Source organism: Vidua macroura, chromosome 5 (genome assembly GCF_024509145.1).
Source record: "Vidua macroura isolate BioBank_ID:100142 chromosome 5, ASM2450914v1, whole genome shotgun sequence".
NCBI classification, from domain to species: Eukaryota; Metazoa; Chordata; class Aves; order Passeriformes; family Viduidae; genus Vidua; species Vidua macroura.
In genome coordinates this window covers 21,345,655-21,371,313 of record NC_071575.1, presented here as the reverse complement: position 1 = coordinate 21,371,313, position 25,659 = coordinate 21,345,655, and the positions used below count along the sequence as shown (strand labels likewise).

At 46.5% G+C, this 25,659-nt stretch overlaps 1 protein-coding gene and 2 long non-coding RNA genes across 3 annotated transcripts; 1 reads left to right on the top strand and 2 right to left on the bottom strand.

Moving 5' to 3' along the window:
* Positions 1 to 1,490: 1,490 nt before the first annotated feature.
* Positions 1,491 to 11,945, bottom strand: LOC128807500 (uncharacterized). Its single transcript, XR_008437173.1, has 3 exons — positions 10,240 to 11,945; positions 8,248 to 8,335; positions 1,491 to 1,668 (listed from the first exon to the last, which is right to left on the bottom strand). It is a non-coding gene; the product is annotated as an uncharacterized LOC128807500 (long non-coding RNA).
* Positions 11,946 to 18,271: 6,326 nt separating this feature from the next.
* Positions 18,272 to 22,296, bottom strand: MB (myoglobin). The gene is made up of 3 exons (XM_053977855.1): positions 22,013 to 22,296; positions 19,815 to 20,037; positions 18,272 to 19,116 (listed from the first exon to the last, which is right to left on the bottom strand). The coding sequence occupies exons 1-3, from the start codon at positions 22,105 to 22,107 to the stop codon at positions 18,970 to 18,972; spliced, it is 465 nt and encodes a 154-aa protein (XP_053833830.1). The 5' UTR covers positions 22,108 to 22,296; the 3' UTR covers positions 18,272 to 18,969.
* On the top strand, positions 21,361 to 22,381 carry LOC128807439 (uncharacterized). The gene is made up of 3 exons (XR_008437157.1): positions 21,361 to 21,548; positions 21,687 to 21,867; positions 22,294 to 22,381. It is a non-coding gene; the product is annotated as an uncharacterized LOC128807439 (long non-coding RNA).
* Positions 22,382 to 25,659: the final 3,278 nt, after the last annotated feature.

Sequence of the window (25,659 nt, the reverse complement as noted above, 5' to 3'; positions counted from 1 at the left end):
GTGAGAAGTCAAGTGAGGGCACTTTGGAAGCCTTGCAGCGCTACACCAGGGTGGTTATGCAAGACTCACTTGATAAACAGTGCTGTGTTCAAACAGTTTGGTTCTGGAGTACTTACAGAAAAGTACAGCTGAGCCCAAAGTTTAGGGTCAGTAGCCTCAGAGGGACCAGACTATGTTGGCACAACCCTAACAAGTTTGCAGGGCAAGTTTAGGGACAAACCAATCTTTGAGACCATGCCAGCAAGGCAGCAACCTCACAAAGGCCTGACACATGATAACTGGTCCCCAGTTGTCTGCTGTGACAGGAAACATCAGAGGCTCATGCCTTGACATGACTCCAACTGAATATGGGCATTAAGCCAGAAACTGCTCTGTGGTGGGATGTACTGCCTGCCTCTTTGCCAGGAATTGAGTATGTCAAAAAAGGTCAGGCCAAGGGTGACAAGAGTCAATCTTCAGGTTACCCCAACACAGTTAAAGACAATTTACTTCCTGAAGCCTGGAAGGGGCAGAGAAGAGAAAACACAAAAAAGTGGGCAAAACATGGGAAAAAATAAGCAGATAGGGCTGTCACAGGATGAAGATTGTCCTGTGGACAGGAAATGTCTCTTTGGGACAGTTTCAAAAGTTTCATTTTCTGCCTGTGTTCCAGAGGCCAGAGGCAAGAGCCTGACTATTTTTAAAGATAAGTTTGACGCATTATGAAGGACCTTGTGTGACATGATAGGATGCTGCAGTCAGGAAATGAACACCCTGACCCAGGAGAGGCATTCCAGCACTGCGCTCCTGATCTCGGGTTATGGCCGTCTGCAGGCTTCACTCTCTTTCTCAGGAGGAGACAGGAAAAGAAACGAAAAAAACCTCAGAAGCCAAACCTTTCATTTTACTCCAACAGAAATCATTCAGAGGGAAACAGGTAATGTCAGGAAGCAAACTCAGATGAGTAAAAGAATGTCTAAGGGTGTGTGTATGTCAGATGTCCCCTTTAACTGAGTAGTAGTGCTATTCCTGGGATCTGGGGTTTGACATCAGGCCAGCAGTAGTAGCTGGGCAGCAATGGCCTATGACTTGCTGGGTTGATGTGAAAGCACAAGCCCATGCAAGGTATTCCGAAAGTCTGTACCTCCAATTAGGCTGTGAGAACATGTTGCCAGGGTGAGCCCATACTAGCATGTAATCTGATGCAAGCCCAAAAAGCTGGAGGTGTTTATCCTAAATGCTAAACAAAAACACTGGAAACTAATACCCCAAAGATTTGGTCTTTTATATCTGACCATAAAACTTGAGAAGCTGAACAGTGGTTAAAGAGACAACTTACCTGTTGGAAGTATAGGTCTCATCCTTGGCTAGAAGTCTTGACTGCTTTCCCCTGCCTGGGAACCACAGCTTCAAAGTCCTTGCCTCGTCACAGAAACAGCAAATGCACATTCAGGCAAAGGGACACTACAAAACAGAAGCCACCCAGAAGAAAGCTGGGACAGTTTCCCACCTGGACAATTACGGTCTCCAGTGTTCCGCTAGGAAGTGGAGTGACACAAAGCCTCTGCCCTGCAAAGAGGAAGACACTGTATGGTAGATTCCCGCTTGATGTTCCTTTTTGCTCTGCTCCATCAGGATTTATTCTGCTTCCATCTTCCTTTCTTCTTTAGTCTACCATCACCTCTCACCCTGACACAGAAGAAAGGGCTTTAAGGTGGAAGCTGTGTTACAGAATTTACAAAATCAAATGCTCAGAAGCAAGAGACATCTTGGTCATGACTGTATTAAAAATTAAATGGTGCCAGGTTGCGTTCCCAGATTCCAGAACTGAATCACCCACTCTTAAATTATAGTACATTCTCTGTCACTTTTTGACCCAGACCAAGGAGGGGTCCTAGCAGACAATGTCTTTAAACAGTCTATGATTTAGCCCAGTCCAAGAACAAATTTTCATAAGGAGTTTGCAGACAGCCACCCTCTTCTGGAGGATAATGACACTTAATGTAGGCAAATGCAGACCTTTCCATTCCAGTTGGTTTCAGTGACAGAGAACGTTCCTGCATTTATTTTTCTAGTACAGCTGTAGCCTACAGTATTGTTCAAGGAGCACGGTAGAAAAGGCTACAGGGTTTGGAAATATCTCTCATGCAACCTGCTTATAGTATGAAACAACATCATCCTTCACATCTCTGTGACAAAGAGAGCTGTGGCTGCTTCCTTCATCTCTATCTCTGTTTATTAAATGGCTCATTGGTAAACTCATGAGAATAAACTACAACAGGCATGAAACTCACTTTTTTGGAAGGTACAGCAGAGAAACAGCAGCACATTTCTAATCTAGGGCTCTGGAGTAGCAAAAAATATATGTAGTGGGGAGGAGGAAAGGAAGATTGCTAGAAAAGAAATGAGGTGTGAGGGCAGGTCACACAGGGCAAGGTTGCTGACTCTAACCACAAGTCAAGGGTCTCATGCCAATTTACATTGCCCAGCTGATGCTATTCTATTACGGCTTGGTGGTCCCCGGGGGTCCGTCTGGCCCCCAGGGCAGTAGCCGCCGTAGGTGTCCCTGATAGCGCTGTGCTGATGAGGCACAGCCTGCCTGGGCCCTCCGGCTAGCTCCGAGGCGCTGGCTACCTTGCGAGCACTTGTGGAGTGATTTCAGCTCTTAGTGATTTCAGCTCTTAGTGATTTCAGCTCTGTGCTCACAAAGTGCCTCAGCAGACGCAGGGATGGAGAGAGGTGAAGGCTGTGTGGAGTTCTGCGGAGATGTCTTTATTGGCAGCTTCTGCAAAGGGTTCCAGTGACAGCTCTTCCGTCCGAACTGGGCAGAGCTGAGGGTTTAAGTAGGGTACTGGGAGATTGGAAATTGTCCAATGGCTAGGGTCGAGGAGAATACAACCTATAGCCTTACAGAGAGATAACAGGGGTCTGATGTGCGGAAGAGGGGCAGCTCTGTTCCACTCATCATGACTCTGCATTTCCTTTCTTAGGCTAGTGACCGCCATGGAGGCCTTGCAGGGCCTCTGACTGCTACAACATTCAAAAAGCCTAAATGTATATGCAAGTCAAGCTACAAACTTTCAGCTCCATTCATCTTTTGCATCAGAAGTACTTGGAGCACAACAGCAGTAAATTAGTGCCAGCTCTCCCACTGAGATAATTCAGAGGATCTTTTCCTGCCCAGCAGGGTCTGATTTTTCATGTAGATTCCATATTGTGATTAACATGGAGGCATTTTCTCATTTAACAGGAGAAAAAAAAATACTCTAAAATCTTCAACAAATAGGGCTTTTCTGGGGGGAAACCTGCTTTGTTTCTTCTTCTCTTCTCAGTGAACTATTAATTTAAATGAAAAACTGTGCCCACAATGGGCAATGATACAAAGAGATGGATTGATCCACCCTATTTCACCCTCACGTAACTTTTGGGGTACATGTACCTTCTGAGTGAGGCTTGTCAATCACCTTGGTAAGTTGGTATTGTCCTTACCTCCCACACCACTGATTAGTGTCACTCACTGAACGAGCAGAGAGGGCGCGGAGGCAGATTCTGCCAACAGCAAGAAGCTTACTTCAAATCAAACTTGTGAAATACAGCCTAAGATTCATGCCATGTAGGTGGAGGGAGGAGGAGAGGAACACATCTTTTCCTTGAAGGACTCATGGCTTCATGGCTGCTTCTATTTATTGTAAAAAAATAAACTGTCTAGTTTAAGGAAGAGAAGAGAGAAGGTATGTTGATTTTTAGGACCACTGTGTGGTGCCTTGGTAGTAAAACAGCACAGAGTGAAGAGGTGAGGGATATACCAGGAAACTGCACTACTTGTGGAGGGTCTCTATGAAAGCAGGTCATCCATACCCATCTACCAGAGACAGCTAGATTGTTTTTATGGAATTATTTCCACATGGCAGGAGCCCAAGGGACTCTGCAGTATGGTGGAGAGGTAGGGAAGGAAGAAGGAGAGAAGTGGGAGGCTGGTTTTCATGTCTGCATGTTGACAGCCAACATCTTGGAAGCTTGATGGAGAAGTCTTCTGCTAAATGTTGGCCTAAGAAGAGGTGACATGCAGTAGCTAGAAGTTGTGTGGAGCTGCAAAAAACTGAACTGGAATCTCTCCAAAGAGTGAGCATGCCTGGGAATTGGAGCTGTGTACACATCCTTTGAAGGGTTAATTTGGATGTTATGGAGTTGAAAGAAGGGGTCCTAAATTTTATCTGGTTGCAAATGAAGAACAGGAATTACATCTCAGACTGGGGTGTGACAGAAATATCTGTGTTGCATAGTGGTTATTCAGTGCATTTGGAGGCAGGACTTGTCTGCAATGGGACAGAGACTTACCTGTACGGCATGGGTTCCACCTTCTGCAAAACTAGGCTGTCAATATTGCTGAAATAGGTACTATGAGGCTTAGGAATGCTTGCAAAAGGGTTCAGGGGAGCCCTAATAGCCCAAAGTCAAACAACAGTGAGCCTCCACCACTTCCACTGATGGCAGTGAGATCTGAGTGGGGGAGGTTTGCAATGGGGAAGGGAGTAGCGGAGGTTTGCAATGGGGTTGGACTGGGCTTTTAAAAGAGCCATATCTTTGGAACATCATGAGCTTTGACATCTGTGGGATGAGGAGCCTGGACAGGTAAATTTGGATGTGAGAAAGGAAGCCTTAAGGGGAGAGGATGTAAAAAGCAATGGAGGGCTGGGAGAGACTTCTTAAGGGTAGGTACAGATGCTCCTGCAGTCACTCAGGAGAAAGAGAATACTTGGAGCAGTAGCTGTGCATCCCAGCATTAGTCATCAGCCCCTGGCCAAAGTCTGTCAGCAGCCCCAGCCAGCTTCAACAGCCCTGGCAGAGGCAAGGGGAGCTGCAGGAGCAGAGCTGTTCTGGGTCTGTCCTGCCTACACCCAGACCCACTTCTTCTGGCCTCTCATAAAAGCAGCTGATCCTGGACAAACCTGGCACATGGACTTCCACCCCCTTCTTGGGGCACCAACTACATCCCACTAAGCCACCAGTACCATTCAAAGGCCATTATGTGAATACATACAATTAGGGATTGCAACACAGCTTGATTCTGCACCCTCTGACACTGCCAACAAAGCCATGCTTGGGCAGGAGTCCTTTTCAAGGCATGGATGGGGTATTCCACATGATGTTCACATTTTCAGAAACTGATCATTTCATTGCCAAACAAAAGCCATACAGCTGGATTCCGTGCACAAATTACTCCATCTAGAAATAGATGTCCAATTAAGGGAAAAGATGCTTCCAAAAATCATTTTGTTTCCTACAGTTTAGAAGCTTACTTTCTTTCTTTCTATTTTTTTAATTGACTTTTCATGTTAATCAGTTTGGGGTTGGTTTATTTTTAACTGAGTTTGTAAATTCCTACACACTAAGCCCCCAATACAGAAAGAACAGAATCATCTATTTATTTTTGTTTTTTTAATTGCAGAACAGCTATCACATTTTCCACTCCATCTTTTGTCTCAAAGACTTTCATGCCATTGTAATTCAATAGACCTAAGATCTGTTTTTAAGGGAAGCTGCAGAGCTCAGAAGATCCAACACTAAGTAGGCCCTGTGAGTTTTTGAGTGCTCTTAAGGACAATCAAGAGAAGTAAAAAGTTTTAAGATGAGGTTAGTGCAATGATCTAGTCTACACCCCTGATGAAGTGCATCCAACAGTCAAATAAATGAGCTGTAATAGGGAAAAAAGAATGAGAGTTCACAGAACTCATATTCTGCCCAGCAGTGATCCCTACAGCCTCATGGAAAATCATTCCTTGGAGTTGGTGAAGACAACAGGACACATGGAGAAAGGAAGGAGAAGCTACTTAGAGCAGGCTCATGTCAGGCAGGTGTGATTTCTCAGTGCCACATCTTTCTTCTGGGCTTATCCGTGTTCAAAGGCTCAATCCTGCAACCAGAGTCTCCACAGATTCACGACTCTTCAGTAAATGCTGGGGTTTGATGGAGAGGAGGGTCCCCATCCTTCCCAGTCCTCCAGGAACCGAAAAGCCTACTGGAAAAGCATGTTTTGCCAGAGTGCTGGGCTGGAGTTGTCCAGCTGGTTTGACACTGGGTTTCATCAGGATTTCCACCCTCTCACATTTCGTTGTCCCTCACCTGCAAACGCCTGAGCCTTTGGTACAGAGCAACCAAAAAACGCAGGAGAGGCCAGTGGGGCAGGTGGGCGTGCAAGTGGGTGCCAGAGGCTGGAAGGACGAGAGCGGAGATTGAATTCTCCTACACCACGCTCAATATGGATTTGAGCCATGCTGTGTGTCAGCGCGCTGACCCTCTCTTGCGGGTGAGGAGAGGGGCTGGGGATGCGTGTGGGAGCAGCAAAGGGATGGGCCAGCACGCTTTCCCTGCCGGGGGCTATCCAGGGAGCATCCCTCACACTCCTCCACCACGGCCGGCAGCGGGATCCCACCGCTGCTCTGCGCTGCACAGCCGCCTCCATCCTCACCCACAGCTCTGCACAGCGCCCCAGGCTGTCTGTGGGAGACGATGGGGAAGGGGGTGCAAGAAGCCAGACAAAAAACAAACAAACAACACGAACAACAAGGGAAAAAAAAAAAAAACACCCCCCCAAAAAAAATCAAAAAAAAAAAAAAAAAAAAAAAGGGGGGGGGGGGGAAGGGAAAAAAAAAAAAAAAAAAGGAGGAAATATAGGAAATATGACCCGCCCGCCTCGGCGGGGGCGCGAGGCATCCGGGCGCCATCTCGTGGCGGCTCCCCCTCAGTGACGGCCCCGCGCCATGTCCGCGCCAGGGCCCCCGCCTATGCCCAGAACTGGCTCCATCCGCCCCCGGGGTGCCACCAAAATGCGAATTCCTTCACAAAATGCAGAATTCTGAGGAACTGGATTATTTGGAGGGTGGGGGAGTTGAAACGCCGGGAAAAGTGCTTCCCACTATTCCAGCGGCAGTCATGACCCCCGGCAGCGGGTTGAAAGCGTCCCTTGGCCTACGGCTCCCATCCCTCACACGCCCGAGCCAGATCACTGCAGCTGTGCAAACACGGTGGCTCCTGGGGCAGCCCCTCGGCCACAAGGCTCGCAATGTTTCTGCGGCTCCCGGCAGCCCAGCCTTCCCACTGGGCCGGGGAGGAATTTTCTGACAAAACACTCTTCAAATCATCAAATGTCAGTTTGTTAAACATCGTGCTTTAATCGTGGTGAAGTCCAGTGATGTGCTGCTAACTAAAAGCCAAAGTAACCAATCCTTTGCTGCATATGCCAGGTGGGAAAATTCTCAGCTGGGAAATTAGATATCACCAAGGTCTTCATCTATGGGCAGCTTGTCTTGGCAGTATTGCAGGGAGTTTTCCATGACCAATCATGGAAATTCTGGTCAAAGGAAGAGGGAAGGCAAAATAAAAGTCCTTGTAAGAAGCTGTCAGGCAGCTACTGTCCTCTATAGCTCACCTCAGAGTGCTTGGCTCACATTCTAAGAAACAATGATGACCTCAAAGGTCAGGAAGAGAAGACGATGAAATGAGTTCTCAAGTTTTATTCCAAGCATAGTTCTGAAGTGCGGCAGCAGAACTGAAAGCTTTGGTACCTTTGTCTCTGAATTAATTGTTCTTGACCTTCTTAGTCACTGGACTTGACGCAATGAGTCACAGCTGACAGAGTATGAGCATTTGCATTTGAACTTTTCCCAGGGAATGATTTGATGCTGTTTGGCTTGACTGGAAATCTGGCAATCCAACCCATTTTATCTACCAAAATGAGGGAAGTCTGTTGTGACAGTATCAACCACTACATCTTATGTATAACTAAGTGGTCCTCAGATTACATTAGAAAAATAGATTTGGGGTTTTTTTCTTTAGAAAGTAGTAGAGATCATCTGTATCATCTGAGGTCATTTTTTCTGTCCTTCAATACAGCATGGCTAAAAAATTTCCCTCCATAAGCTTCAAGTTGAGCTCACAATGCAGCTAATGTCAGGTGTGTCATTTGGGGTTATTTTCTGCAACTGAATCCAGTTTTGTTGCAGTGCTCATCTCTTTTCTCTGACTGTTTTGTAAGCCAAGCCACCTCCTATCTTGACACCTTCTACTTGCTGGAATCACTCTTTGAAGTCCTTTGTGTCATGGTGCCCACTCCTACTGAGTGGCACACTGACTGAGAACACTGTCTTTCACAATTACCCTAAGGAGTTATGTGAAGAACAAGTAGATCCTTTTGAGCGTATTTTGTGTCTGACAGTTTAAAGCTGTGTTGAGTATATGAGACCATGTAATGAAATCGTGTCACATTACCTTGTGCAGCAGGATGGAACATCTGGAAGCAAATGAGCAAAGTCTGTCCTTGGTTGAAGTGACTGTTCCTTTCTGGAGCAGGTTAAGCCTACAAGAGAAACACCAGGAGTCAACAGCTGCATTTCAGGCAGGCTGTGCCTACACCCAGCTTTTCTAGAGGAAATTTAGAAGCTGCACTACAACACTGGATGTGGTCTTCTGTAACAGTTATGACAATGCAAAGGTGAACCTCCAGCAGAAGATAGTCAGGTGTGTTAAGGAATGATAGTCATGCTCTTATTTTTTTTACATTCATGGGGAGTGAAACAGATTAATTTTACCTTATTGGGAAATTATCTCAGTGCAACCCTTACTGGCAACAAATGTCAGCTCAGCAAGGTTGTCTACAGAGCACAGACTATTTATCTTTGGTCTCTTGTGCTTTGTCCAAATACTCAGTCATTCCTCCACCAATTATAATAAAGGTAGTGCCTCAAATGGATCAAAAGGTTTTCATTGAGGAAGTTGGGTTTTTTGTTTTGATTTTGTTTTTGCTTTTGTTTTATTTTTTTGGATAAATGTTATCCTGTGGAAGCCTGGGGTAGATGTTCTACAATGAAACTCTGAAGCCAGTCATCTGAATGTGGAATGACATAGCCCACCACCATGTCTGTAATAAAGAAGCAGGTTGAATCTGAAGATATGAATGTCCTTTCCCTGGTTCCAGTTCTCATTTCAGTGTCTAATCAGATCTCCAACATCTGGCTAGATGCTGCTGTGTGAGCAGCTGTTTCACATCTGGGACATTGGACAGTAACAATGAACTGAATGGAAGAAAGAGTCTGAGCCAGGAATCCCAGCTTTATAGCAATCTTGGTTTGAAAAGAACTTTAGGATTTACTGAAGAGCTGGGAGGAAGAAATCCCACGTACTTGGGGCAAACAATATCTCCTCCATAATGCGTGACAACATCCCAAGGAAATAATGACAAGAAAGAAGAACTAGTCAGTGCTAGTTAAAGTGCTTTTTTTTCTCCTTTCCATTTTTTTCCTTTCCATTTTTCCTTGCTCAGTTTCCCAGAGGATTTCTTCTTGACACAGCTGTGCAGTGGTACCAAACATGACTCAAACTGCTACTTGACTAATGTCACCATTTAGAGTCTTTCTCTGCAGCCTGGGTGGGCAAATATGCTTCCCATTTCTGTTCTGTCACAGGCCAAATCCCAATTACTCAGGGAAAAATAAGCAAATGAACATGTGATGTCATGACAACTAGTTTAGGCTGTACTGGGAAGTTGCATTAATTCCTCCACAGAATAGTCTTCTCAGGACACAACAGTATACAGCTTAAGAGTGGAGCAGAACTTGGTATCATCCCTTGCCACTAGTACGTCAACTGCACCACTCAGCTTGGTGTCATCTGCAAAATTGCTGAGGATGCAATTGATCCCACTACTGGGGCCATTACTATTAAATTGTACTGATATTGAACAGTTTTGGTCCCTGTATGGACTTACGAGGGTTTTCTATGGACTTTTAACCACTCCTGCAAGGGTCAGTACACACTGCAAGGACACCACTCTGCCTTCTTAGGCATACCTAGTGCATCTTTTGTTCTTTTCTCGGTTTGCTCAAGTCCCACTCCAATAAGAACAGCCTAACAGGGAACAACTCCTGTTGTAAATATGAGCCTTGGTTTACACAGTAATTTGTACCAAAATATTTCCTATCCAGAATTCTTAATAGCCATCTATGGTATCCTCCGAGGCAGAAAAACCCTGCATTTGGTCAGCTCTGACACTAATCAGCCAAGTGCAAAGGATGAGATTTAAATAAAACAGTTCATTAAGGAGGAAAAAAAACAAAAACAAAAACAAAAACAAAAACAACCACCAAAAAAAAACCCCACCAAAAAACAAAAACAACAAACCCACAAACAAATCAAAGCATCTCAACAGTTTCCCTAATAAAAGTACCTGGCTGGTCCCCCTGGTTTCCTGCAACACTTACCCACCTATGCAGCTTCATAGTTCTTGTTGAAGGATCAGTTGCTGAGATGAGAATGAGTTTGCTGCTCTTATAACAGGGGACCATGGCTGGCAGTCATACCACACGGATTTAGCCATGACAACTTTGAAGATTCAGAGCTAGGCCACAAGAAGAACAGTGTCTCCTCCTTGAATGCCCTGTAAGGGGGAGAAATGAAAGAGAGTGAGTATGAAGCAGGGACTTTAAATGGCAGCAAAACTTCCCCAGGAAACCTAGCACCAAGCCCCAAACCACTGAAGAAGGAGACAAAGACCATGTGGCAGGAATTTGATAACTGTTGCTGAGCAGAACAGAGCCCACCCTTTGCACAGCAACACGAGCTCATTTTGACTAATTTCCATGGATATCTGCTTCCACTACATCTGCTGTGGGGAATTGCAGTTTGAAGGCTTTAAATAGATCACAGTTATTGCCACAAAAGGCACTAATAAAAGGGGCTCATACTTCAGCTGATGAATAGATGCAGAGCTGATTTCCAAGTTTGTACTGCATCATGAGCAGAAAAAAATCACTTATCCTAAGCCAGTGGCAAAGAATTTGCTGCATGAATCCAGGTCTTTGAAAGGTCTCACACCCACTGAAATTGATGTGCATTGAGAGGCTGTGTACGTTTGGGGCTCTGGAACGAAGCGTTTAGTTCTGTGTATTAACTATAGCCTTTGTGCTGTACATACACATACCGACACCCACACACATGCACTCTCATCACAGACTTAATTGTAGGTAACTGTAGGTAAGCACTTCCAACAGGAGGGAAATTAAATGCCCAAAGAAAGCTTATTCTTTACAATTATTTCTAAGATGCTCTGCCCTCAAGATACAAGTGATGTGTCTCTCCTCTCTCTCAATAGACACTCTCTAGTATGTATTATCTCTCATCTCACCAACACCGGTACTTGAAAGGATGCTGTACTCTGCAGCACTTACTCTGTTTTGGTCTATTTCTAACACTGAGAGGCTCTAGCACACTTTTCTCCATAATTAACCCCTTTACTGAGGGTGATGCAGTGTTATCCATCTCCAACCTGACCGTAGATGGAAAGAAAAACCATTGCCTCCATTTCTATGTCTTCCCTACTGTATGTTGCCAGAAGAATTGGAACTGAAGATTTCCCAGTTATGAGCCACTGTGTGTACAAACAGGGATGCGATGCAGTTAGGAAAGGAAATGTTTCTTCACCATCCTCCATGAAATCTGTACATTCCTTCCAGCCAGACATAGCTGCAAGCTATCCTCAAAACAGAGCAATAAGGAAAGAAAACCGTCTTTCTTTTGCTGCACTGACACTGTTCCAAAGAGAACTGTGAGTGCGGGTAGATCCAGATGTTACTGTCAATGAGGTGGGAGGAGAGGTTGGAAGCATAGCTCACTGGAAAAACAACCCCAGACTCTCTGAACACCACACAGCAGGCTGTCACAAAGGCTGTTGCTCCCAAGCAGATACCTCATGCTTTGCAAGATGTCATTTAATGCTAGGCACAGAAATATCTTCTCCCCCTCCTCTCTCCATTTTTCTTCTCAAAGAGAATCCCCTTGGGAAGGAGTGGTCCCGTTAAGACAGTAACAGCCTCAAAGGTGTATGAAGGCTTTTTGGTTGCTAGAGTAGAAATACTCCAGGCTGAGCCACTTGCCCAGGACTCCAGCACACCAATAGAGAGTTTGGTGGTTTAAAAGGATTCAACCAGCCATGTGTTGAGTGAGGAGGGCTAGCTAAATACAGTCAGTATGAAAACCAGCACTGGGTTTTTTGTTGGTTTTTTTTTTAAAGCCTACTCCTTTGGAGCCTAGGCACACAAGCTAGGCGGGGATCCATCACTGAAACCTGGTCTCCCGAAGGCAAGCCCTTTCCAAATTAGAAAGACACAGCTCATTTTTAAAAGATCAAAGGATTATGAGCTGAGTTATCTGTGTGATAACAGGCATGCACCTGAACCTTGTTCCCTAATCACACTATTGGATGTAGGTAGCTGGAACAGCAGTTTTTGGAGGCTGGATTAGGCAACAATATGACTGGATCTGCCAAAGTAGGCAGAAGAAGGTAATTTCCATGGATTATAAATTAAATTAGGCAAATTAAACCTGGATGGCTTAGACCCACACAAGATGGTGGCAAAATGTTAGAAATCAAGGAGGGGATTACAGATGAGATTGTAAGCATGTGCACAATTACACAGGAAGATCTGAGGTTCATACACTAGAATTTAGAGACCTTTCTTCTGCTGGTGACATATTTAGATATCCATGTCCTTCATTATCTCAGTCTGGGAGTCTTCTTTTCTTTGGAAGTGAGAAGATTGGCAGTTTCCCAAGTGCCACCATAGTTCATAGTTCATAGTTCATAGTTCATCTCCAGAGAACTTAATTTCAAGTTCAGCCCCAAAGTCTTTAGACTGCTTCACTTTGCATGCAGCATCTGTAATCTGTCGGGGTATTTACACTGCACCCGCATTGTGACTGCACGTCACAATCCTGCATACAGGATGTCCTTTGGCAACTGCTAAAATGCAGCCACTTCAAAGCAAGAGCTGCTCACTGGCAGATGGCACAACTTCATGTCTTCCTACACAAAAAGATCACAAGCATCCACTGCCCTGCAGTCAGCAGTCTGGCCTAATGGATAGCTGAATGAAAAAAGCCTGAAAACAATGTGCTCGTGCCTCTCTGCCTCAGTTTACCCTCTCTAAAATGGGCTTAACTGCACAGTACTGTAGATGGAAAGCATACATAGGCCTCTAACTAAGGTCTAGGGTAAGAACAGTAGGGCAAATAACTCAGGCATATTGTAAGAGGGGTGCTGTTTCAGTATTTTATAGACTGAGAGTTTTAAACTGGATGAAACTGAGTCCTTAATTACCCTTAGAAATTAGAACAGAGCTTATCCCTGATGACACTTACAGTCAACAAATTTCTGATCTAAAACAGATAAGGAAGCTATGATTCTGCTCAACTAGAAAAAACATAGCAGGAAATATGTTAAGAATTATATTCTAATTACTCTTCTTATTAAGAGCTAGCAATTTGTGACTGTTATGAAGAACGCCATTTCACGACAGAGGTTTTTGACTGAAAAGGAAAAACAAAATTGATAATTTTATGCACTGACCGAGCATTTCTCATCTGTAGTGGAAGCTTAGCAAAAGACATATGGACACCAGCTTAAACATGACATGCTAAAGTTAGCTGGGGAATTAGTTGAGTTAGCAATACATGCTATTATCATGGCAAAACAAAATGTACAAAAAGTTTCTTTCTCATGGTTTATGGGCTAGCTTTGTGAAAGCATCACATCCATAATCTTAGCACCATGAGAAAACTCCATCTTTCTTCCCATACAAAAGCATACCAGTTAGCAGCTTGTGTTAGGAAACTCCCTCCATTGCATTACAGCAGAAGGGTTGTCAGAATGATGCTACTGCTCTTCAGGAGGCACTAAGAGAGTAAATAGCCTTGGGGGGGAGGCAGTTGTGCCTCTGTTTCCCACCGGTATTTCATTTGTCTTTCTTCCTTACAAACCCCATAGATTCATTTGCCCTCAGAGAGGGAGCTCAGGGCTGCAAGTGTGGCACTTGGTGTGCTCTGCCTCTTCTTCCACCATCTCTGGACAGCTTGTCTGAGCATGACTGGTGCAAACCCTTTGCTCAGCCACAGACTCTGCAGGGACACCATATGGCTGCTTTAGACAAAATTCTGTGGTATTTTTACTCCTTTATACCCAACCAACTCACAGTTAATCCGTGGCATCCCTCAAAGGGCACCAGACTATTCATCTAGCTGAGTGAAAAAACACAGACTCACTTTGACACTGTATCAGCTAACTCTCCAGATAACCCCAAAGCTTGCCAAGAGGACGAGCCTGATGTCATGCAAGCCCTGAGAAGAGCAATCCCAGATCTTGGTGAGGGTATCAGCTCCAGGAATTTTCCACCCCTCTGGTGAGAGTTTGGATGCTGGAATTTATCTTGAATAATGAAACATGTTAAGGGAGGACAGAAGATAAAAAAACTTAATAAAAGCACCATTAATTATATATACTGGGAAATAACAGAAGATCCACAAGCTAAGCATAGAGACATAGAGAATTAAGTGCTAATAATCCAGAAGGTCTTCCACCCAAATCTGTTCTGACACTTGAACATTTGAACCTGCTTTAAGCACAATTTAAAATAAGATCGGGCACCCAGCAGCTGCATTCATACTGAGCTTTCCTTGGAGAAGGGAAATGGGAAACAGGCATAATTTCTTTTAAGCCCTCCTCCAGACATAAGGTGCAGCTACAATACACACCAGTATGTATCCCTTCCCATCCCAAATACATATTGCCTTGTCTGTGCAACTACCAGCTACACTGGCATGCCCCATGCCAGGGCTTGCCTTGCCTTGCCCAAGAGAGCCTCAGACCTGTCTGACATGGCTTATCACGGGTGGTCACTGCAGGGCTGGAGGGGAAGGTGGAGGCAGCCTGTTCCGTTTATTTATTTGCAGGGGATGAAAGCCAAACTGGTAAAGTGCAGTCAAGTGACTATAAAGTACTGCTTTAAAAAGGCACAAGGTCACCTTTGCTGACATTTGGATAAGGATTTTATAGAAGTCACAGGACTGGGAGATGGGCTTGTTGTGCCTATGATCACAGGGGAAGGAGGGATTTATGTTCTGGTTAAGAACACTGCATTGTTGTAACTCTCATATTCATAAATGCTCATTTATTAGGCTGTTGGATAAAAGAGGCTGATTGGGCTTTTTCTTCTCACTTAGTTCCAGGTGACTTCCTTGACTCTGTTGGCACAACTTCATGAAATTTAACAGCCCTACAACCCACCAGTACTCCCTGGGTGCCCTGTCTTTGCATAGTCTGTTTTCTTACTTGGTTAGACCTTAGCTATTTCAAGGCTGTACTTCATTTAAACACAATGTGAGAACTCATATATATCATCCTCTCAGATTAAGAACTGGCACACAAGAATGCTGCAATCTGAAGGATTTGGACAGATGGGCTTTGCTATGATGTGTGTTTTGAAGCTGGTGCTTGTGTCTAGGTATGTGTGTGTGTCTGTGTCTGTGCGTGTGTGTCTGTGTGCTCAGTCTGAGAAGCAGACTCTGATTGCTAAGCCCTGCACAGCCTGGAAAAGCAGCCGTGAGCAAACCTGAGAAAAAAATGTTATGGGCAAGCATGTCTACATCACAAAAACACCCAGTTTCACTATTTCTTTTCCTCAGTGGCATAACGCACAAGACAGGTTTTGGCAAGGTGGCAGAAACCATAGGGATCATGACAAAAATAATCCTCATCTGAAAGCATGTAGTATAGGTGGGCATTTGTCTCCTTATTAAATTAATATAATATAGGCATTGCATCCTTCAGGCACTGTCTGTGCTTCAATTCCCAGAAACCAGACTTATCTGTTCAGTGACTATTACATGGACTAGAAACATCCCTGCCCTTTCCTCGCATTAGCCCTGCAGGGAGATGCAAATATGAAGAATGTCACAAGCTTCATACTAATGTGCTAAATATTTAACATAATTAGTCATCGGAGCCCTATCCCTTTCTCCCACTGAGGTGACCCAGAGACAAATCACAGGATTAATAGTATGGTCCTCGGCCCTTGTTCTGTGATGCCACTTGACGTTGGCAAGTGTATTGGAGTCAGCAGGATCTGCAGGCAGAGGGAAAGACAAGGGGGACAGGCAGCACAGCCTGCAGTGTTGTTGGACCCTGGCTGGGGCTGACAGCTCATTTGCACAACGTCTGGGAAGCGAGGGCCTGCTCCCCTCATCTGAGATTCTGATGAGTGGCTGGTGTCTGACACCAAAGCCCAAGAGATCCCAGACAGGTCACTGGCTCGGTGCCATGGCGAGTTCTGCCATGCAATGGAAACCGCAGCAGGGAAGAGGGGCCGCAAGCCCGACCTGGCTGCAGTCAGTGCGTACGTGCTGGAGCAAGGTGGCTGGCAGACACACAATCTACATCTCATCCTGTGACTGGGAACGAGTATGTGACACCACATGGTCCCAACGGGGACAGGGGCTGGGGACAAGTCCCTGGGACCCATCCACCTGATGTAAAGCTATTCCTGGAAAAGAAGGAGGAAAATGTCTGGGCTTGCGCTGATATGGTTTATCTCCACTAAAGGACTTTGTCCCATACATGAACCAGAAAAGCTTTATGTGCTAGCAGCAGAGTGAAAGGGGGGCTTCCAACAAAGACTCTATAGCACAGAGCTAAAAAAATCCTTTTGCCACCATCCACTTTGTTGTAGGAAACTTCCCCTGTCCTTAAAGCCAGGGCCATTGCAGGAGTTTTATAGACTCACTCTGTGGGAATTACACATATCCCTGCAGTTATGTCAGGACTCAGCCAAGGGCATACTCTGTGCCTAGAGTAGCAAAGGTGCAGAGAGATGGATTTCACCTCAAGAACCCCAAATCACCAAGCCTGCTGGAGTTACCTTCACTGTTACTGGTAGCCGAACATGCTGGTTCATCTTGGCTTGCACATCTTCACTGAGCCACAGGCACAACAAGAAAACCTCCATCAAGCCCCACATCTACCAGCAGATTTAAGGATGGTTCCTAGTGCACTGACACAGTGGGGTACGGCAGGCAGAGAGAAGGTCAATGCTCCCAATGGGCTGACATTTAGTCCAGGTACCTAATAAACAGTAACTAGGCACAACACACATGCAAACTCTCCCTCCTCCACCACACTGCCTTACATAAAAATATCTAGACAACTGCAGTCCCACTCAGACTGACGGAGACAGCTGCTATAGCAGAGCTTATAATCCTAAAGCAGAGTCTGTTGTCACTGGCAGGAGATCTTATTGTGTTGGACAAGCAATCCTAGACCTTAATTACATGTATTGCCCTCCCCACAAAACCAGACAGACTAGACTGGAGTCAGACGAAGCACACTGCTTAAGCCAGGGACCACCTGGCTGTAACTTCATCTAGGTGACAGCATATGCCTTTGTGACTCCCTCTGAAAGGTTGAAACACCAAGCAAGCTCCCAGAGGTAAAGTGAGGATTTGTAAACAGCAAGAAATCAGATATGCACAGTTCTGCGAAGGAATTTATTGTTCCTTCTCATTTCAGAGACTGAATTCTTTTGGCTTTTGCCCTGACCAAAGACACAGCAGAGCATGCAGGTTCAGGATTGATTTTTAAGGGATCTGGTGGCTCCTTCACTGTCTTCACTGCACACAGTATAGCAGGGAGTACCTTGAACTAGGTCCTGCTAGTAGCTCCTGTTACTGAGCACCTCATTTTTCTTCCTTGTGCTTGCCCTCACACTGTCTCTGTGAGATAAGGTGCATTACTTTCTCCACACCAAAAAGAGCAGCTGTGTCACTTCCATGCATTTCCCCTAGCCACAAGCCCCTGGTGTTGGGATGGGGAGAGGGCGACAGGCAGAGGGAGGCATCTTGTCTGTCCCTTAAGGTCCCCCACAGGATATGGGTGTACATCTGTAAACACAGTGCAGCACGCACTGCAGAGGCACCTCAGCAAAAAACCAAAAGGCTGCAAAGACCAGAGTTTGGGTCTTCAGAGCATATGCTGCCATCACAGCCTTCCACCTGAGCTGATCATCCCTCCTTTCCAGTGTCTGGAGAGAGCAATGCTGTGCATTGCTGCTGGGAGCCAAGGCTGCTTGCACATGCCACCTCCCCATAAATGAACAAGGGACCTTCCCTCACCATATTCCTCCAGCACAGCAGTGGCCATGGCCTTTAGTCAGGGAGCACTTCTCTCAGCACCGAGGCGCTGAGCTGAGGCTGCTGTCTTGTGCTGTGAGGTCCAGTAATCAGGTCATGTCCCCACGGTGACATCTGAGTGCCCCGAATCCCTGGCTAAGACAGATGCCACATGCTGCTCAGGTCACGGACTGACAGTGCAGGTTTCTCTGCAGCCAGATATGTATGCAAAACACCGTTCCACTTTCTCCTTCTCCCCTAGTTCTCACTGGGGTGTTTGTACAGCCAGGAGCAAACACACAACTCTGGTGCAGGGATTTTTATTTTCTGAGAAACACATATTTCACTTCCCAGGGCAACAGACCTTCAGACACATAGTGGCGGCTGCTAGAAGCCTACAGATCACAGGGACTGCTGCTCTTTATAGTTTTGCTAATGCAAGTTTAACAACTAAACCCTCCAGAGCTGGCAGGCACTGGAGACTGGCTGCATTCACCCCCACAAAACAAGGTAACGCCATGCTGGAAGCTCTCCATAGTAACCTGCTAACAGTCTCACCTGTGGGAGGAATGGGATGTTGTGTCCCTGCTTCCCATTCTCACATCTCTCATTTGAGTCACTGCTTCACTCATTCACCACACTCAGCACTTTCCTTGATCCTCCACATCCCTTCATCTTTGGCCATGCCATTTGCCTCTCAGATGAGACTGAGTTCCAGGGATAGAGAGAGAAAGGGGATAAAATAGGCTGAAGCTCACAGATAACCCCTAATGTAATTTTTCCTAAGAAAGCAGAATATTTCTTTTGTATACATGAAGCCAGGAAACGACAGTTTATCATGGATATCACTCTGAGTGCCTCTATGCTGCCTGGAGTGACTCTTGGCGTCTCATCAAAGCTTTCCCACACACCAGAGATGGCCAATTATGAGATGTCCAAAATAGCGCTGGGGAAAGATGCGTGGCCAGGCCCTCCATCGTGGTGTTCCTTTGTGCATATGTTCTAACCCTGGAAACCGAACTCCTTGTACTTGCTGGCCATATCATTTCGGAACAGCTCCAGAGCCTTCTTCATTGCAGCCTGGGCATCAGCCCCAAAGTCTGCAGCGTGTTTTTCAGCAAGGACCTTGATAATGACTTCGGAAATGAACTGTGAGGAAGGAAAGAGAGAAAGAAAAACTGAAGGGACACTCAAGGTTTATTTTCAGAAAAGCCAGACTAAGAAATAGGTTGCAGAGCCTGGAAATATCTCTGAGCTAATTCAGTAGGCCTTCCTGCAGCCTCTGGAGAGACAGTGAGGTCTAATATGCAAGGAGTCTGGGCTAGGCAGAAGCACTGGGCTCTATTCCTAGCTCTGACGCTGATCTGCTTCATGACCTTGAGTAGACCATGGCCCTTTCCACTTTTTGTTGGTCTCATCCATTAAGACTGCAAATTCATGCCCTGTGTTTGTATAACACTTAGTTTTATGGGTCTTGGTCTCCAGTGGATCCTCCAGGGCTTACTCTAAAATTGTATGTCCCTTGTGTCCAGTCACTGACAGTCCTTATGTAATGCAGTTTCCCAGGCATGCATAGGCTGCATGGGCTGCTTTATTGTTGTCAAGGGTTGGTCAGACTGTGTTTGGGTGTTTGGAATGGGAAATCTAAACTTGGATAGTCACATACCATTTGCATACCATGAGCCCTTTCTGTGCCTCCTCCTACTTGTACACACAGACCCTGGACTTGAGGGAGAGCTCACTGAAGTCCAACTAGTCATCAATAAATGAAAGCCCAACTCTCACACAGCTGTCTTGCACACATTCACTACAGATCAGACACTGAGACTCCCTGCTCTTTTCCATACCTCCAGATATTTGACAGGGATTTTGTGCTTGGTTGCGTGGGTCTGAGCCAGGGGCTTCAGTTCGGCCTCATGATTACCCTTTGCCTTCAGGATTTTGCCCAGCTGGGTAAGAACAGTAACTCCATGTTTCTTCAGATCTTCAGAGCCCTTCATCGCATCAGGGGTCTTCAGACCTTTGAACTTTTCAAAGCGATCAAGGGTCTCAGGATGGTCCTGAAAAAGTCTGTGGACAAAAGCAGAGGGACTTTGGAGAGGAGAAGCTGCTGACATACCTCCCTTTGAGTACTCAATCTACTTTAATCCCATCTTCTTACTCTTTTCCTAAGATGATCACCACTGTCTATTTCTATTCCCTCCAGTCGAGACACTGCCCTAAACATGCCCAACTAGAGCAACAGAGGAAGTGTCTGTATTTTTTCCATACAGTTCTGATAACTCTTTGGCACCCATCCCCTGGATTATGTCTCTTTTAAGATAGAGACAAGAGTCAAGGTTAGTCATGATACTGAGAGGTGAGTTCTTGTATTCATGTGAAGGAAAACCAAAAGCAAACAAAACCGCCTGTCTTCATCAATTTACTGTTGCTGGAGAGCCAACTTATAGACCCCTGCCTCTCACACAAACTCTCTCATCAGCCCATGATTTGTTGGCCAGGAAATGAGAGCTCTACAAGCTTCCCATAGAGAGAAAAAAAAAAGGGAAAAAAAAAAAAAAAAAAAAAAAAAGGGAACAGCCCCCAACCTCAGGTCCCTTATACCTAGAGGTCCATGTGTTCTTGATTGTCATCTGGATGGGAGAGTTTACTGTGCCCCTAAACCCTATGATTACAGAAATGGAGGAATTTGATTCCTGATCTTTTTTCACACCCTCTCTCATCCCACAGAAACTCCTTGGAGGAGACCTGGGTTGGCAGGGGAGCGCAAAGTCACAGGGTGACATCTATTTATTTTATGCCATGGTCTACTCTGGGATACTTGTAAGAAAAATGGTACTACATTTCCATTGGGAACTGCTTTTACTAGCATGTGGTAAATTCAGAGCCAAAGTAGCCACCTCAGAGATGGATGGGTGAAGATGGCTGAGGTTCCTGCTACCCCGCCAGCACGCCTGTTCTGGACCACAAGAGGGGAAAGCCATCACATTTCCACCCACTCCATTCCTTTCCCTTCAAATGGCATCTGATCTGGAACATGATAAAGCAGGTAAGGAAAACAGCCCCCTTCTTTGGCTTATCTTTGATAACAGCTGTTTTTCACAGCTTTGCAGTAGATATGCCTGGGGGTGTGGGCTCCTTGCCTTAACCATACTTAGGGTAGAAAATCCCTCAAGCAGGTGCCAGATCCCCACTACTCTCCTCAGTGTCTGTACCCTTCCAGCAGATTTGGGTGTGCACAGTCTGAGAGGAGAGCTGAAGAGAATCTCCTCAAAGTCTGCATCCTCTCTGGTCCTAAGGGACAAGCTAGGCTCCAGTGTCCACCTAATGTTCTTTCCCACTTTGCAGTATCTGGGGTGTTCACCACTCTGAGTGCCAGGATCACAAGGACAACATGGAGGATAGGGTCCTCTCAGCTGGAGACCTCAGCAGTACTTCTGACACTGGAATAATGGAGAAGGGAAGTAAGGGGAAGGATATGCCTCATTTCATACTTAGACCTCCAATTCAACATGAAGTAGTGGACAAGTGTTATTGCACAGATTTCTGGCCAAAAAGCAGGATGGGCAGGGCTCTGCCAGGTGAGACTCAAGTGGGGAGAGGGAAACTCTCAGGTACTTTGCAGATAATTTTACTGAAATAGATCCCAAGAAAATTGCCACAGAGGTGATGTTCCTCTCTTTTCATTCCTTCTCTGCCTCCCCTCATCCTTTCTGCAGAGCATCTGAAGCCCCACTTCACTCCAGCATTTCTCACTGTAGTGCTTGGGAAATGAGGATCCAAAGCAGAGCTTGGCCACCAGAGGCAGAGAGACAAAGCACAGCCAGGTGTTAAAAGCAGCACTGGTCTGCTCCTGCACCCACAGAGAGATGGAGAGACAGAAGCACACCAATTTACACAGTGAGTAACTTTTAACCCAAAAAATAGCAACGGAAAAACCACTACCCTACAAGAAAGAAAACACCTTGTTGAAATAAACACTGACAAGCATGTCTCTCATCAAAAGCTCTCAGCTTTACTCTTAGAACTGAAGCTCCTTGCCTACCTCATTAAAATCTGATGGCCATGGCCAGCGAGGTCGGACTCCACCTTTCCCCAGACTGTCAGGACTTGCTGCCATTCCTGGTCACTAAGCCCCATGGTTCACCAAAGGCGAGTCCTGAGTGCTTCCTGCAGCCGTTTGCCTTTCCCCAAAGGGTAGCTGGAGAGCTCACCCGTGGGATTTATAGCCCCTGCCCACAAATCTACACCTGTCAATCATCAGCAGGACTTCTTGCTCTCTTTCAGGCTTGTCTAACCTAATCAGCCTCTCTGTTTTTTTCCTAGGAAGCTATTTTGAGTCAGGTACTATTGTGGGTGCCACTAATGGCATAATTTCTGCTTCTCATATTGGACTGGCACATGTCCCACTCTAGACAGAAAGGGCACTGCTGGAATGCTGTGCCAGGAGCCTGTCCCAGGTTCCTAAGGACCCAGAGACAGTGTCAAGCTTTATGGCAGGAGATCTCTGAAGAGCACAGTCATCTGCAAGGCCACCCTGCCTCCCTCTCCCCTGGCCTGCCAAGGGCAGGCAGGAGAAAAGGCCGGGACAGACAGTAGCATCGACTCCATCACTCCAAAGGCCTTTCCTTTCCCATAATGATCTCACCATCCTTTTCTCCTGGGGCAACACACCATTTGTGATGTGCCCTTAAGAGATAACCATATTCAAAGCAGCCCAGTCATTTCCCCACCTGCTGCAGGAGGAATGAAGGGATAAAAGCTGTATGGGAGCCAGTTCCCCCACATCTGCCTGCCAGGATCCTGCTGCCTGTTTTTCTGGGAAACACCTAGGATTAGCTGATGGCTGAGTCTGGATATTGGAGCCAAGAGATGTACAACTGCGCCAGAAAGGTAATTTGCAGCAGACCAGAGACACGAGGACATAGCAAAGCTACACTCAACACCCACCCAATCAGCAGTTCTGCTCTCTGGCTATTTCTGTCACGCCAAACAAATTTCAGTGTAGGAAGGAAGAGCCACTGAGCTGACAAACCATGTGGATATGCTTTTGGAGGGCTCCCAGACTTTCTCCTATCTCCCTGTCAGGACTGGTAATGGCCTGGCACACCAGTGGGGTGACTGGTCCCTTCCAGGGGTGGCTGCAGTCAGGGCACAGCCTGATTACAAAGCCCAGTACTGCTGTCCTGAACCATGCACCTGCCTCTGGATGTTTCCAAGGAGAAAGCAGCTAAGAAATATCAACCAGAGGCCAAAGACACCTGCCTTGGAATTTAGGAGAAGAGCATTGAACCCCACAGTGTCTACCACAATGCTGCAGGACTTGAGCTGCATCAGTGCCTCTGCACCCTTCCACTCGCTACAGGCTCCCTGCTCCAGCCTTGCAAGGGGAGAGAAGTGCCCATGTACAATGGTAATTGGGCAGCAAGGATGATGGAGGCACAGAGCCTCACATGCCTAAGAAACACAGAGGTTTAAAGGGAATGCTGTGGGTAAGAAGGGTGGCAAAAGTCCAGTGGAGGTGTCAGCTGGCATCCAAGCCTCGAGGTAAGGACATTTTGGCCATTATATGTTGCAAGCCTCTGTCAGCCAAGTCAGCTTGAGTCTCTGAAATCCTTCCCTTCCATCTCCTCTATGTACTAGTTTGCTTCACATGCAAAAATCTACATCCAATACTTCAATTTTCTACATCAACACTTCAGGATTTCATCCTGATTTACCCGTGCAAACACCAGGTCACTACCAATTACCCAAACTAAGCTCAACTGATGGAATAGAGATTAGTACTCCTCCAACTCATTCCCTGTGCAGTTCTCCACAGCACAGGGCTGAGACAGAGGAGATGACATATCTGCAGCGTCACTGCCCTCATCCTCACAGCAGTAAAGAAGCATTTGTATCCTTCCAGGCTTGGGCAGGATCCTGAACACTGACCTTACTGGTTTACACACCTTTCAGACACAACAGAAACGTGCTCCCGGTACATGAGAGGCTGCTGCTTATGCACCGAGCTCTGTATATTCCCCAAGCTGGAACCACGCTGTTGTTGTAATAACTCCATTTGAAATGGGTCGACTCTTTGCTCTCTGTAGCTTTCCCCAGAGCTGTGAAGCCGAAAGTCCTGGTATGGACATTAACATTAAATTGTCAGAATACTTAAAATGAGTATGCGATTCTATATTGCTTTTTTTCCTGCAATCAAAGTAGTAATGAAATGAAATCATAAGCTCTTCTCCCTAGAGCTTAAATAAATAGTCTACAGAAATACTAGAAGTTTTATAGTGCACCAGACCTCCCCTCAACCCCGCAGCCATGAAAAGGACATAACATTTTAGTATCTACGGTCCTCTTGTCTTCCCCTCGGGGTAAAATCTATCACTTGCGTAATCATCTGGATAAACACAAACCACAGAGAGCTAGCACAAGGGCTGCCTCCTTTAAAATGCACCAGGTGACTGAATAGCCTGTTTCAAGCAGCTCTGCCCACACCGGGGCCGTGCCGGCACACGTGGCTGCGTCTCCACACCCACACCTGAAGCACTTTCACTAAACCAGCAGAAATGGGCCTCGGATGCTTTTGGCCAGGCTTTGGGGTGCATCGCTGGCGCAATGCGGCCGCTTTCAGCCCACTGCAAAGCCCCTCGGATGGACGTGCTCGGGCAGCCCCTGCTCGAGCAGGGTGGGGTGCCCTGGGTGACTCGGGGACCCTTCCCAGCCCGGCCGCTCCGTGGCTCGGTGTCCGGCGCGGGTCCCCAGCCCGGCCCGGAGGTGCCGCGGCTTCGGCCCCGTGGGCCAGGACTTGCTGCCACCTCGTGGCCACGGGAGACCGAGCCGCGGGCAGCGGGGGGTGCGTCCCAGCCCTGCCGCGACTGGGAGGCTCGGGGAGCCGGCCGGCAGGCAGCCCTCTCATTTCGGGGGTAGGAAGGTGACCCCGGGACAGGCAGGGCTGCAGCGCTGGGTGCAGAACTTTTGCAATGGGTTCATTTTCAGTGCGGGATGTAGAGACATCGTTATTCCTTGGTCACTTGGGATGCTGTGCCTTCCCCCCCCCGTCCCCCAGCCTCGATATTGCAGAGGGCTGGAGTGGTGGCATGGGGACACAGGAAGATCCCATGGGACAGCAGTGAAGCCACAGCTGAGACTCAGCGTATTGCCGCGAGGAGAAATACTGTTCTAGAGACTTCATGGGGCTTGTTTGTACCCAAAAATGCTACCAAAAGGTGCTTAGGAAAGGTCTCCCCACCTAACAGGCTCAGCAGGCAGGTAAAGAGCCATCTCTGGCAAAACAGTGGGTGCAATCCCACCTGTGCCTTGCTCCACCCTCCACAGCTGGCAAACCTTTCTACAGGTATTAACTAATTTAGACTGTGTCACAATTCCATGGACAGAAAAGCCATTTGTCCTCCCCTTTGATGGGGGATGAAAGAAGTTCTATGATTTGCTTGAGCCCACAGACACCAGTGAAAGAGCAGGGATTGACTCTTGGGTATCGTTTCAGAAACACCAGCTGTTTTGGGGCTATTACTGTGAGGCTCAGTCACCCAGGTAGAGCTGGGGGACACAGTGAAACACACACAAGCCACAGGGATGGACCAGATCTAAGTTTGTTTGGCCACATTCAATTTTTTTCCTAGACTATCACTGTTGTGAAGAGAGAAATCTGACCCCGGGCTGGAAAACGAATGTTGGAGA

Bases quoted from the DNA above. Each gene is read 5' to 3' on its own strand.
- MB (XM_053977855.1), bottom strand. From the start codon at position 22,107: ATGGGGCTTAGTGACCAGGAATGGCAGCAAGTCCTGACAGTCTGGGGA. The intron at 20,038-22,012 runs GTAGGCAAGGAG...TTTTGTCCACAG, and splicing joins GGCCATCAGATTTTAATGAG to ACTTTTTCAGGACCATCCTG. The intron at 19,117-19,814 runs GTATGGAAAAGA...CCTTCCTCACAG, and splicing joins TCCCTGTCAAATATCTGGAG to TTCATTTCCGAAGTCATTAT.